Genomic DNA, 14,738 nt, shown 5'->3' on the forward strand with positions numbered 1-14,738 from the left:
CCCCGGCGTCTGTCAATCCGCACCGTTTGAAAACAGTTTGTTGTGCCGCCGCGGCAGCCGGGTTCCCGCCCTGCCCGGTCTGACGCGATCGCGCCGCCGCGCCGCTTTGTGCTCCGCCCGCCACTGATGCTGAGTGTTCGGGACTACGGGCTCTGCGCTTGCATCGTCTGAGGCGGCCGCGAGGCGCCAGAGTCGGCATGTCGCTGCCTCCGGAGAAAGCCTCGGAGCTGAAGCAGCTCATCCACCAGCAGCTGAGCAAGGTGAGGAGCGCGGGCGGACCGGCCCCGAGCTCGGTTCCGGGCGCTCGGTGGGGACCCGAGCTAGGGCGGTGGACCCGGCCTGGGCGGGCAAGCATCTGCCGGGTGGGAGACGCGCAGGGAGCGCTGAGGGCTCTGCAGCCGGCGGGTGGACGGCTGTGAAACGGAGGCGATCGCTGGTAGTGTCCTCAAATTCTTGGAGAGGCGAGAAGTCAGGGTTACTTTAAGGCAGGAATCCTCCACTCTGCGGTAAGAAGCTGTGGGAGACATGGCACTCAAACGAGTGACAGCGAACTCGTTTACCGTACTCGGGGCTTCGGGGAGAAAGAAGCGCGAGTTTCAGCCAGCGGCGCTCCGCGGCTGCCTGTAAGCTGAAGTAATAAAGCCTCTTTATGGTGCGTTCGTGCGCCAGGCTGTGTGCCGAGTCGCTAGCTTCTTTTGTCGAATCCTCTAGACAGTCTCGCTTTTCCATCCTACAGGCAAGGGCAAATAAGTTTAGAGTTGCAAGTTGAATAAGCGGTCGCTTTCGGTTCTGTCTCCTTCTAGGTTTGCGTTCCTTTGTTTCTGAATCTCCACTCCTTTTCTAAAGATTTGTTTTCATTGAATTATTTGTGGGCAACTAGCAATAAAGTTAGTTTATAACCGGTTCAGATTGCTTCTAATATTTTGCTCAAACGCTTGCTTTTAAAATTGGCATTTGCCGGTAGTTTTAGAAGCCTCAAACTCTAGAAGCGTATTTAACTGCTTTATAATGCTGTAAATTGTAATGTGTGTTCTCTCCACAGATGGATGTCCATGGCAGAATCAGAGAAATTCTCGCCGAGACTATACGAGAAGAACTGGCACCTGATCAACAACATTTATCAACAGAAGATCTGATCAAAGCTCTTAGACGTCGAGGAATCATTGATGATGTAATGAAAGAACTTAACTTTGTGCCTGTGAGTAGTTTTCTAGGCAAACACATTGAAAGTGTTAATATTTGCTTGTAGGGCCCATACTTGGGGCTCTTCTTTTGTAAAACTACTGAAAGTTCATTCTATCTAGTAATAGCCATTTTTCTCAGGTTTTTTTTTTTTGTTGTTGTTGTTGTTTTTTGTTTTTGTTTTTGTTTTTCGATCCAGGGTTTATCTCTATAGCCCTGGCTGTCCTGGAACTCGATCTGTAAACCAGTCTGGCGTCTGCCTCCTTGTGGTGGATAAAGGGCATGCGCTACCACTGCCCTTCCAATTTTCTTAGTTTTTAAAAAAGACTTGTTTGTCTGGTTGTTTTTCCCACATGTGAGTCAGTGTACCACTTGCCTGCTTGGTGTCCACGGTGGTCTGAAAGGGTGTTGGTAATTGAACTCAGGTCCTCTGTGAGAGCAACCAGGGCTCTAAACCACTGACTCATTCTTTCTTTGGGTGTTTTGTTGTTGCTTTTTGTTTTTCCAGGCAGGATTTTTTTGTGTGCCCCTAGTTGTCCTGAAATTTGCTACATAGAGCAGGCTAGCCTTGAACTCAGATCCTGACTGCTGGGATTAAAGACATGTGCCATGACAGCCCAGCTCCTTTTCTAAGGTTTTAAGTGGGCCCCACCATGAGTTGGCAGATAGTGCTGATGGGATGGGAGGTACACACATCTTCCTTTCTCTGAAGTGGCAGAAACTCCTCCTGTTACTCTGTGGATCTGTCATTTATTCAGTTAGGTCTGTTTTTTTAAAACAAATACACTTAGAAAATTCCTTAAGAAAAGAATGACTACATAAACCCCTCAAATCTCCGTACAAATAGGTCAGTAGTGGGATGTATCCTGGTGCACTCAGTAAGTAGACCTTATTTTGAAAATGAGGCAATAATGAGAAACTGTGGCCTCAATACAGGAATAATATCCTATTAAAAATAGGATGAACTCACACCCTAGAGAATTGGGTACTTTAATACTCTGTCATCAAAAGATTTGGGTTTTTAGGTTTGTTATAAAAACTGGCCTATTAACAGCCTCTGCTTTATGAATGTTACTTCTTATATTTTTATTTGTTTGATTTTGTTTTGTTTTTCGAGACAAGGTTTCTCTGTAATTCTGGCTGTCTTTGAACTTGCTCTGTAGACCAGGCTGTCCTTGAACAGGGAGAGCTGCCTTCCTCTGCCTTCCAAGTCCTGGAATTAAAGGTATGTACCGCCATCAGGTGACCAATTGTTACTTTTTAAAAAATTGATTCCTGGTGGAATGTTTTTGGATTATTTTTTTCTTTTCTTTTTTCTTTCTTTTTTTTTTTTTTTTGAGACAGTATCTCACTATATAGCTCTGACTGTCCTGGAACCTACAAAGTAGACAAGGCTGGCCTTGCGCTCAGAGATCTGCCTACCTCTGCCTCCTAAGTGTTGGTAGTAATGGTGCATACCACTGTTACTAGCACCCAAATGTTATATAGGGTTTAAAAGAAATTTAACCTTGTTTAAGGTAACGGTTTGTTTTTAAGACCAGGCTTGGTGATACACACCTTTAGTTCCAACACTCTGGAGGTAGACAGACCTCTGTCAGTTGGAGGCCAGTCTGGTCTTCATAGAGACCCTCAGGACAGTCAGGGCTACATAGAAAAAAACCTGGGGGGCTGGAGAGATGGCTCAGTGGTTAAGAGCATTGCCTGCTCTTCCAAAGGTCCTGAGTTCAATTTCCAGCAACCACATGGTGGCTCACAACCATCTGTAATGAGGTCTGGTGCTCCCTTCTGGCCTTCAGGCATACACACAGACAGAATACTGTATACATAATAAATAAATAAATAAATAAATAAATATTTTTAAAAAACCTGCAAGACTACAATAACAAAAACAATTTAAAAAAAATTGTGGGGGCTGGAGAGATGGCTCAGTGGTTAAGAGCATTGCCTGCTCTTCCAGAGGTCCTGAGTTCAATTCCCAGCAACCACATGGTTGCTCACAACCATCTTTAATGAGATCTGGCACCCTCCTCTGGCGTGCGGGCATACATGGAGGCAGAATGTTGTATGCATAATAAATAAATCTTTTAAAAAAATGTGAATGGCAAGATTTAAATTAAGACAATTAATCCCTTCATTTTAGACTCTTATCAGTTAGATCTCTTTTATGCAGCTATTTTTTATTTATTATGTATACAGTGTTCTGCAGAAGAAAGCACTAGAAATGTGGTTGCAGAGAACTGAACTCAGGACTTCTGGCCGGGCAGCCAGTGCTCTTACCCTCTGAGCCATCTCTCAAGCCCCTTATGCAGCTATTTTAATTTTAATTAGACTAGTGAAAAAAAGGCTTTGATTTGTTTCCAATCTGTATGGTTTTACTTTTGGAGGCAGTGTGATCTAATCTCTTGCTCTTCTTTATGAAGGAGCCTGATCCTATAGTGTTTTGTTCTGCCATTGCTATCTTCTTAACTAGAATTCTTATTTTCTAATTTGTATTTTTCTCTGCTTTTCTAGGAGAGTGTTGTTGATCAAGAACTCTCTTCTCCAAAGCAAGCTGTTGCTTTTGATAAGCAATCAACATTAAAAAAAAGTATGTATATACATAAATATTTTTAACATAAACTTGTTTGTGGTGATTGATAATGGACATGCTATAGTGTTTGGCATTTGATAGAAAAGATTTCACGTTTTTCTTTTCAAAATGAAATACTTAAAATTTGTCATTAGTTTACCTAAAACTTAGATACCATTTTTTATAAAGTAAATGATATACTATATAGTACTATTGAACCAAAATAAGGAGCATTGATTTCTATGTCCTAATGATACATTTTATAAGAACTAGTGGTATACCACCTTTAATTCCAGCACTTGGGAGGCAGAGGCAGGTGAATATCTGTGAGTTTGAGGCTGGCCAGGTATATATAGTGAGTTTCAGTACAGTCAGGAATACACAGAGAGACCCTATCCCAAAAACAACGAATGAAAACTGTATATGCTTGCTTTTTTAGTGGTGAAATATTTGACAAATATGATTACTAAGTTGATAATGATTTCAGTTAGTTTGTGGAGGTGATTATATGCTTAATAAACAGCTAAAAAGCAAAGATACACCTGACCTTGGCTTTGATTCTCTCAGTCACATCAAGACTATAAATTTAGTAAAGAATATCATACATTTCTCCTTACCATAACGCAAATGATTCTGCTACATAGTAAATTTGGCGATTTATTTATGTCAAAGTCTTTATTTCTGTCACGTTGTTTCTAATGTCTTGATCACACTCATTCAGTTATTGGCAGTTTCCTCATATATTGCTACACTTTGCAGCTAATATTGATCCAACACGGAGGTATCTTTACCTTCAGGTTTTGGGTGGAAAAGCTTTCTTGGAACATCTGCAAGAACCGGAGCCTTTACCAGGACAAGTTTGTTCAACTTTTACTTTATGTTTACATTATCGGAACCAGCGCTTTCGTTCAAAACCTGTTCCATGTGCTTGTGAACCCGATTTTCATGACGGCTTTTTGCTTGAAGTTCACAGAGAAAGTTTAGGTAAGAAACTATAATGATATACCTAGCTACCTTTGTTTGCTTTTTGTTGCAGAACAACTGCAGTGGCTTCTGCTATAGAGAGATTGTCAACCCGGCCTGATGGCTCAACTTTTAATCCCAGCTTTCAGCACAGAGGCAGTCAGATCAATGAGTTCCATAGCGAGACAGACCTTGCAGGGTGGGGGAGGAAAGAGATTGATTATGATAGATAAGTATCTTTAGTTTAAGTTAATTGCTCATATCTGTCATGTACGGTCTTTTGTACCTTCAAGAACTGGAGTTACAAGTGTGTGTCACCACACTCAGTTTTGTAATTTAAAGTTTGAATCTGGTTGTGGTAGTTCATGGTTATAATTCTATTAAATGGGAGGTTTAAGCAGCAGGGTGAGCTCAGTCAGGAGGATTTCAAGTTGGAGGCCAGCCTGGGCAACATTAGTGAGACCACATCTCAAAAACACAAAACATAAAGAAAGTCAAAGTTGAACTGGAGAGATGTCTGCTCTTCCAGAGGTCCTGTGTTCAGTTCCCAGCAACCACATGGTGGCTCACAACCATCTGTAATGAGGTCTGGTGCCCTTGTATACATAATAAATAAATAATATTTAAAAAAGTCAAAGTTTATACAATGTATCAATGTATTAGATATATTTTACTCATCAACCTAAAGCCATAAAGCAATCAAAATTGCAGAAGTCCACCTAAATAATTTAGTGCCTTTTAAAGATACCTCAAAGTTTTTGGTTTTTTTGAGACAGGTTTTCTCTGTATGACAATTCTTGCTGTCCTGGAACTCACTTTGTATGTAGACCAGACTGGCCTTGAACTCACTGATATTTGCCTGCCTGATGATGCTGAAGACAAACCTTATAGTCAAGAACTCTACAAACTAAGCCTAGTCCTTTGTGATTTTTTTATTTCTTCCTATAAAAAAATTTTTTTGTTGTTGTTTGGGTTTTTGTTTTTTTTTTTCAGTATAGGATTTCTCTCTGTAGACCTGGCTATTGTAGAACTCACTCTGTAGGCTGTTAACATTTTTATAGGGAGGACAGCCTAGTGGCAAGCATTTAATCCCAGTCCTTGGGAGGGAGAGACAGGTGGATCTTTGAGTTTGAGGTCAGCCAGGGACAACCAGTACTACACAGAGAAACTCTGTCTTGAAAAACCAAAAAAACCTAGAAAAGAGAAAGAAAATGCTAATGGGGGGTGGTGGCTGAGAAGATGGTTTTAGCAGATGAAGCCTGATGTACAAGCCTGGTGGTCTGAGTTTGGTTCCAAAATTCATGCAGTGGAAGGAGAGAACCAACTCCTGCAAGTTGTCCTTGACTTCCATATAAGTGCTGTGGTGCGTGCATATTCCACACATGTACACATAGGCACACACCAAAACTTTCCAAATGTTAATGAACACCAGGTGGCAGTGGGCCATGCTTTTAGTTCCAGAATTCAGTCTGAGGCAGGTGGAGCTCTGTGAGTTCCAGGCCAGGCTGGTCTACAGAGCTAGTTCTAGGACAGCTAGGACTGCTACACAGAGAAATCCTGTCTAGAAAAACCAAAATGAAAAAAAGAAAACAAAATTGTTAATGGGCTTGGCAGTTGTGGCACATACCTTTAATCCCAGCACTTGGGAGGTAGAGGTAGGGGCATCAAACATCTGGCATTTATGTGAGTTCTGAGGATCTGAACTCTCGTCCTCTTTATTGTACTGCATATATTTTAACCATTGAGCTATCTCCTTGGACCCTGGATCTTTCAGATTTATATAGAAAATACTGTAATAATTTCTGGAGTTAAAGAATGAATGTTATTTGAGGATTAATGATGACATATGTGTTTATTTTAATATTTATTTTTATGTGTATAGGTGTTGTGCCTGCATGTATGTATGTTTGTGCCCAATGTGCAGTGCCTACAGATGCTAGGAAAGGACATGAGATCCCTGGAACTGCAGAGGGTTGTAAGCTACCATGTCCGTGCCGAGAATTGAACAAATATCCTCTGCAAGAACAACTGCTATTAGCCACTGAGCCATCTGTCCAGCCCCCTGGATTTTTAGGTTTCTCTTTTTGGTGTGTATGTGTTTTTTTGAGATGGATCTCACTGTGTAGCTCTGGCTGGTCTTGAACTCACAGATTCTTTCACTTCTACTTCCAGAGTGCTGAGAATGAAGGTGTGTGCCGCCTCACCTAGCTGATGGCCTTTTCTTTTGTAGTGCCATGTAATATAATACATTTTTTTGAAAAATAAACTTTTTATGGGTCAGAAAGCACTACTGTCAATAACATAACTAAATAACTTCTAAATAACTCGTCCTATTCTGTCAGTCCTGTCAAACATCAGTCACAGAAATGGCATGGTGTTTTCCCCCGATCCTGGCATACTTTCAGAGATATCACCAAATTATTTCATTGTATATATGATTATTTAGTATACTTTTCAGTAAAAGTGTGTGTGTGTGTGTGTGTGTGGTGTGTGTGTGTGTATACCTGAGTGCTCATGTGTGCACACATGTACTCTTGATGCTGGGTATGGAATTCAAGGCCTTGGGCATGCTAGGCAATCACTACCACTTAGCTACATCCTCAGCTTGTGAAATGATTCTGTGTTCCTAAGTAATATGTAATATAGTATATTTTTTCCTTTGGTTTGTGTTGCTAGGTGATGGAACTAGAATGGCTGATTCAACAACAATGTTATCGATAAGTGATCCAATTCATATGGTGCTGATCAAAACAGACATATTTGGTGAGACCACTCTAGTGGCTTCCTATTTTCTGGAATGGAGATCAGTTTTGGGCTCAGAAAATGGAGTGACCAATCTGACCGTGGAACTTATGGGTGTAGGTATGATGATTAGTTGCACTCTCACCTTTTTATAAATACTGATTATTTGTAAATACATTTTATGTCATCTGAAGGGCTTTACAGGAGGGAGACCTTAAGACAGACCTTCATGAGAATTTCAGTAGTGAGTTTTCTTAGGAAATAATCAGGAAGAATAATGCCACCATAGTTCTTTAGAGCCAGTCTGGCTTATCCTAAGGATTTTTTTTCCCCCATTGGAAAATGAATAGAGATTTTGGAGGTTCAACATTTTTTTTTGTTGTTGTTAAATAAATATGAGGTTTAAAAAAAACAGGATTTTTTTTTTAAACACATGAATATGTGTTTGCATAAGCTGCTTTTGTCTGTGCCCCAGAGTACAGTACATCACCATCACTACAGTGGGTTATTTTGTTTTTGTTTGTGGATGGAATCTCACAGTGTGTCCTGGGTTGTCCTTGAGTTCCCTATATAGAACAGTTGGCTGCCTCATGCTACGATTATTGGCTATACCGTCGTGCCACCTTCATATCAACGATTATTGGTGAATGAGTAGATGTTCCTCTAGTCCCTTACAGTGGAGAGTTAACATTTGAAAGGTGATAACTTGTTCATTGTCAGTAGCAATGAATAATACAAGGCAGAGGTTGTACATTATCTTATTATTTCCTTCTTTTGCTTACTGCCTACTTTGTAATATATGTTAGCCCATAAAACAAATGAAACAAAGATCTACTAATGTTTTAACTATACCATATTGTGGAATTGCATTGTTGTTACAACTTATCCATACAAGTTGAACGTGGGGCTAACGTGATAGCTCAGTGAGTAAGATGCTGCACAGGTGGCAAGAAGTGAGTTTGTACCCCTAGCACCCACATAAAAGGCTGGGCATGGTGACATGCATCTATAACCCCAACCCTTGATGGCAGTGAAGACATGCAGATCCTGAGAGCACACTGCCCAGCCAGTCCAGCTAATTGGTGAGCTCCAGCTTTGGTGAGCTCCAGATTCAGTGAGAGAGTTTGTCTCAAAATCTAAGGCTGAGTGTAATTTAGTAGAAGGGACCCAACTTCAGCCTCTGGTATCCACACATGTGAGTGGGCAAAGCCATTTACATAATGTGTGTGCACACATACAAAGAAAAGAAAGAAAAGCTAAATTTGGTCAGTAAGCCCTTAGTAATTTGGAATTTAAGTCAGACTCAAAATATATCTGTATTTAAATAAGAACTTAAATAAAAGTTCTCTTTACACATGAAATTTGTTTTTAAAAGTGATTTCTTTGTCTTCAAAAATAGATAGACCTGGGCCTGGAGAGATGGCTCAGTGGTTGAGAGCACCGACTGTTTTTCTAGAGGACCCACATTCAATATACAGCACCCACATAGTGGCTCACTACTGACTGTAGTTAACTGCAGTCCCTGGGGAACTGGCCTTCAAGGGCACTGCATGCATAAGGTGCACAGGGTGCACGGGTAGATATTCATGCAAACACTCATAACTGTAAAATAAAAAATTGAAAATCAAACAACAAAAATAGGCCTAACGTGGTAATCATAACAATGACCTGGAAATAAGTATATGCCAATTTGCTTAAAAAATACTAAATGATGTGATAAGAAAGGGTAGATGGAATTACTGTATATAGTAAAAAGTACGAATGCATTCTGATTTTCATTGAGACAGAACAGGTTCTTAACAATTGCTTTGGTTTTGTACTTAATGTAATGTCTAGTTAGAATTATGTACTTAAAAATTTAAGAATTTTTAAAATTTAAGAATTCCAAATTTATGAGGTCAGAAGAGTTCCTTAAAGTGCTTTAGAAAGCTAAGAATATATTTAATGTTAAAGTACATGCTTTAGTAAAAAGTAAAAATCATTTTAAGAATTTTGATTCATTTTTAATATGACTATTAAGTGTAATGTTGAGTATTAACTCTCTACTTAGGTGATAAAACACCTTACTCCTAAAGTATTTTGGTATAGTCTTGAAAGTTCTACATTTTAAATAAAGTTTTTAAGTTGAAAATTTATTTGTTTTTATAGGCACAGAATCAAAAGTTTCTGTGGGAATTTTAAATATAAAACTTGAAATGTACCCACCACTCAACCAAACACTATCTCAAGAAGTAGTGAACACACAGGTAAGCCAGCTTTTCTTCTTTGTACATTTGCTTTAGTTGTAGGAAATATTTACTCTACAAACTATTTCTTTTTTCGAAAAAAAAAATATATATAATACATTCCTGTTTAGATTTGTACTAAAACTTTGCCGAAAGGGATGGGAAAAGAATTTTAAAGCTTGGGCTGGTGAAGCAGTAGTAGTGTTTGCTAAGCATATACGAGGCCCTGGGTTGATCACACTGTAGGACCGCAAGTGTGATGGGGGAGAGACCTAAAGCTGAAGGACATAGGAGGAGCATCGTGGGGAGGTATTTTTAAAAGTTTTATTGCATTTGCTTGTGTTTTCTGTGCATTGGGAGTGGGTGGGTAAATGTGTGCTGTGCTACTGTATAGCTTCCAGGAGTGGGTGCCGCCATTCCACCATGTGCGTTCCAGCAGTCAAGCTGAGGTTATTAGGCTTTTGGGGTAGATACCTTTGCCTGCTGAACCACCCTCATTTCATAGACATTTCCTGAGAGCTTGGTTTTTGTGTAATCCTCTGTAGAATGCATGGGGAGACTTTCTCTCCTGCTGGAATCCAGCCTTGGCTCAAGTCCTGAAATGGGAAGGGGTGCAAGGAAAAATTTGACCACCAGATGTATTGCACACGAGTGGCCCTGAATACTTTGAGCTGTCTTTATACTTTCACAGAGCTTGTTTCGCCAGGCTTACATAAACAGCTTTATTATTAGCTTCTATTTTTGACTACTAAGAATTACATCGAAGTCATCATAAGAGCTCCCTTGCCCCCCTTTATGCTCCCCCAAACACATTTTCTCATCCTACATAACCTCATTCTAGACTTAATTTCAAGGTAGGCACATCCTGTTCTTGCAGCACTTATGCCAGCTGACAGCTCCTTCAGTTACAGAGTAAAAGGTTAGAGCCATGGGTACATTGCTCTAAGAAGAACAATATTTGAATCCAAGCAATTGTTTTCTTATTTGTCAGATATGACTTTATATTGTGCATGGTGGCTCTTGTCTTTAATCCCAGCACTCAAGAGACAGAGGTAGGTGGATCTCTGAGTTCAAGTTCCAGGATAGCCAAGGCTACACGGAGAAATCCTATCTCAAAAAAAGAAAGAAAGAAAGAAAAGAAAAGAAAAGAAAAGAAAAGAAAAAAGATATGCTTTTATATAGTTACCTGATCTATAAGAGGGTGCTATTTATCTCAGTCTCTGTAAGAGGCAGACTTTGATAAGGCATTCCTTTCATATCTCACCATACTATTCTTCTTCCACCACTTTATACATTCTCTCTCTCTCTCTCTCTCTCTCTCTCTCTCTCTCTCTCTCTCTCTCTCTCCTGTGTATGGTTAATGTGGATATATTCATCCTATATTTTGATTGCATTTTTTTCTCTATTGAGTCAGAAAAGTTCTCAGGGTTAGGAATTGCAGTTTGTAATTCAAGATAATGAATTTTGTTGGAGGGGAGAGGCTGCTTATTTGTTCCCGGCTGCTCAACCCTGTAGTAATCACACAGAAACCACGTTATTTAAATCACTGCTTGGCCCATTAGCTCTAGCTTCTTATTGGCTAACTCTTACATATTAATTAAGCCATCTCCATTAATCTGTGTATTACCACATGGCAGTGGCTTACTGGCAAAGTTTCAGCTCCATGGCTTCTCCCTTACCCCACTTCCTTTTTCCCAGAATTCACTTTTAGTTTTTCGTTCCTAGCTCTGGTCTTTTGCCCTATCACAGGCCAAGATAGTTTCTTTATTCATTAACCAATAAAAGTAACACATAGACAGAAGGACCTCCCATACCAGAATTTGAGAAGCATTAACCCTCTGCTGAATCTTAGGGGAACATTTGAGAAAGAATGGAATTATAAGGGAAAATTACAGCTGTCCCATGTGTGACTGACAGAGTGAAACTGAAAACTGCCAAAAGAATCAACAACACAATGAAAGAGAAACGAGCCTGCAAGCCGTGTGAATCCAGTGGTGTCCTGAACTACCCCACAGTCCACTGGTCTTTGCCCAGTGAGAGATGGCCTCCGTGGGCTTTGCTTTGTTCAGGGACCTGTTGGACAGTCATTCATACATACGCTGATCTTAGGCGAGGCTGCATAGCCCTGATACTCTCCTAACTCCACTGTCAGGTCTCACTAGTTACTTCCTGGATTTTATAAGATCAACAGATTTCTCAGTCCCTTGAGTTGGATTTCTGTTTCGTTGGGTTTCTGTTGCAGCTGTGGCTCTCTGCTGTCTTGTGGAGTATTTCTCCTTAACTTTAGTACTTTATACTTTATACTCTCCAGTACTTTAGTCTTGGATAGTCTTGGACTTTCTTCCTCTCCTTTTCCCTTCCTTTCTTCCACCCATCCCCTCTATACTGGGCATCAAACCCCAGGACCTTGCAATATGCTAGGCAATAGAGTCTTGTTATTTCTTAATTTTATTGCTCTTTTACTTTAAGAAATATATTTTACCTATTTGCTATCCTAGAGATTGAATTGAGGGCCCTATGCATGATAGATAAGCACTCTGCCACTGAATTATAGGCATAGCCCTTTAAATTTTTATTATTATCGTGTATGTGTGTATATATTATTTATAAAGCTATATAAAATATAAACAAATTATTTTATTTTTTTAAGAATGGATTTCTCTGTGTACCCCTGGCTGTCCTGGGATGCCCTCTGTAGATCAGGTTGTTCTTGAACTCAGAGATCTATCCCCCTGCCTCTGCCTCTGCCTCTGCCTCTGCCTCTCAAGTGCTGGTATTAAAGGTGCATGTCACCATCACCTGGCTCAAATAATTATTTTAATTAGAATTTATTTTATTGGGTTTTTTTTTGTTGTTGTTGCTGTTTTGAAACAGGAGGGTCTGGGTCAAAGTTTGTTGTTGTTTTGAGTTGAGAATTGAACCCAAGGGTTCATGAATTGTAGATTTACAACAGCTTATTTTTAGGAGTCTGGAAATAGTGAGTAAACAAAATGCCAGAGGCAGAAAGTGTTAAATGGAAAAATTACTGCAGGGTGATATGTGTTAGAATAGTTACTGGAAGGCCAATTTAGGTCATGTGACTATGGTAGAGTGATATCTGAACTGCAAGAAACATTAGTATTAGTAATTCCAAAATTGGGCCTATATGTTCCAGATAGTGGGAGCAGCACTCTTGAGCAAAGGCTTGTATGGATAGGAAAGAGAAAATGAGACCAGGCCAGAGTCAGAATACTCAGGCAGGTAGTTTTCAGTATGGTAGAAGGTGATTGACCTGCTTTATTATTTAAAAATCTGCATTTTGTGCAGGAAAGGGCCACTTAGAGAGTATTGTATGGATTATTGAAGTGGTTATAAAATCTAGGAAATGGTGACTTGTTTGCAAATAAGTCAATGATAGTTCAGGTTAATATGGTAGCAGGAATTGAGAACAGTAGATTGTTTTAGTAATTTACGAAATTTTATAAAAATTTAATTTTTTTTTTAATCAAGCTTGCCTTAGAACGTCAGAAAACTGCAGAGAAAGAACGATTATTTCTGGTGTATGCTAAGCAGTGGTGGAGAGAGTATTTGCAAATTCGACCCTCACACAATTCACGGCTGGTAAAGATTTTTGCACAGGTTTGTAAATTGTTAGAAAGTTTCATCCTTGTGTTTGATATCTAATTTGCTTTTGAAAAATGTTTACATTCCCCAGATGAAAGTTGATTTCTAAAATAGTTATCTTTTATTTGCTACATCAATTGCATAATACTTTTTTTTAAACTTGGAATATACCTTTTTATGATATTTAATATTGATTAAAAATTTGTATACTTTATGGCTTATATGCAAATTTAGCCCCAATGCAGAACAGGGGCTCTAGATGTACATTGTGTTTCTTAGTTTTTACAAAACAAAGCAAAAAACAGTACTGGTTGCCATTGAATCGGCTCAGTGAGTAAAGCATTTGCTGTGCAAACTGGCAGCCTGAGTTCAACCCCAGAATTCATAGAAATGTAAAGGTCCACAGAGTTGTTCTCTGACCTGTGCACATGATCACACACATTACATACACATACTAGTAAAAATAATACATAAAGTATTTTTAAAACAATACTAAGTGCATTAATTGTGTATAACCAATATTTCTAAGCCAGTGACCAGGAATATTTAACTGCACAATTTCAGCTACAGATGCACCTTGACTCACAGCGCAGGTTCACGTTTATGAACATGTTGTTAGGTTGAAAGTGCCGTTAATACAGCTGACCTGCCCTGTTGTGCCTTAGCAACATAATACACTAAGGGATATTAGCTGTTTACCTTTGCAATCAGGTGGCTCACTGGAGCAGTGACTGCCCATTCAAGAAATAGTACATGCTCCATTTTACTAGTCTAAAGTATAGTTTCTATTAGTGTATAGGTATAACTTCTGAGGAACAGATCAAATAGTTTATGTCGTTTCTGTGCGGTGTTAGATTATTTTGACATAAGTATTTCAGATGATAGCAGTCATGTACATTACATTCCCTAATCATTGGAACAAACTACAGATAGCTTCATTTCTAGATAGGGAGCTTGGCAATAAGAGCCCTAACTTAGCATTGGCGTAAAGGAGAAATATTGCTTCGAACTTTACATAGTATTGTCCTTGCTAAGGTATGGGATTGTATTGGGCAAGTGCTATGTAGAAGTACAGCAGCGTTTCTAAAAATTGAGCAGTAGTGTTTCTATTGCCTGAGTTAGGTTTTATTCTATCAGAGCATTTTATATCATTTCCAAAATTTCATCACAAGTGGCTCCTTCACTTTGCTATATTAGTAATCACAATGTTAAGAAAAATGTAGGGTTTGTTAATACCAATTCTAAAAATATGGTGGTAGGCAATTGTCAGACAGCTTTGCATTCTTAGTAGTTATTCAGCATAATTGTTAACATGCATTCCCTTCAGGGCATGGTAGCACACACCTTTATTCCTGACACTTGAGAGGCAGAAGCAGGGTGATGAGTTCAAGGCCAGCTAGGTCTTCACAGTTCTAGGCCAGCCAAGGCTGCACATGATGAGACCCTGTCTCAAA

The 14,738-nt window shown here is 39.5% G+C and overlaps 1 protein-coding gene across 3 annotated transcripts in view; it reads left to right on the forward strand.

Annotated features, from left to right (window-relative positions):
• Positions 1-36: 36 nt before the first annotated feature.
• The window catches only part of Cep76 (centrosomal protein 76), a 33,640-nt gene continuing 18,938 nt past the window's right edge, over positions 37-14,738 (forward strand). The window contains exons 1-7 of one of the 3 annotated variants that reach the window (XM_085699776.2): positions 37-260; positions 1,043-1,198; positions 3,694-3,769; positions 4,511-4,735; positions 7,391-7,576; positions 9,605-9,702; positions 13,171-13,299. In XM_085699776.2, the coding sequence (XP_085555902.1) occupies positions 198-260; positions 1,043-1,198; positions 3,694-3,769; positions 4,511-4,735; positions 7,391-7,576; positions 9,605-9,702; positions 13,171-13,299 (933 nt within the window). In that variant the 5' untranslated portion in view covers positions 37-197. The remainder of the gene's footprint in view (positions 261-1,042; positions 1,199-3,693; positions 3,770-4,510; positions 4,736-7,390; positions 7,577-9,604; positions 9,703-13,170; positions 13,300-14,738) is intronic. The other 2 variants (XM_048419061.3, XM_048419063.3) reach the window with 2 other exon arrangements.

The sequence above is a fragment of the Myodes glareolus genome, chromosome 13 (genome assembly GCF_982192425.1).
Source record: "Myodes glareolus chromosome 13, mMyoGla1.1, whole genome shotgun sequence".
Lineage (NCBI taxonomy): Eukaryota > Metazoa > Chordata > Mammalia > Rodentia > Cricetidae > Myodes > Myodes glareolus.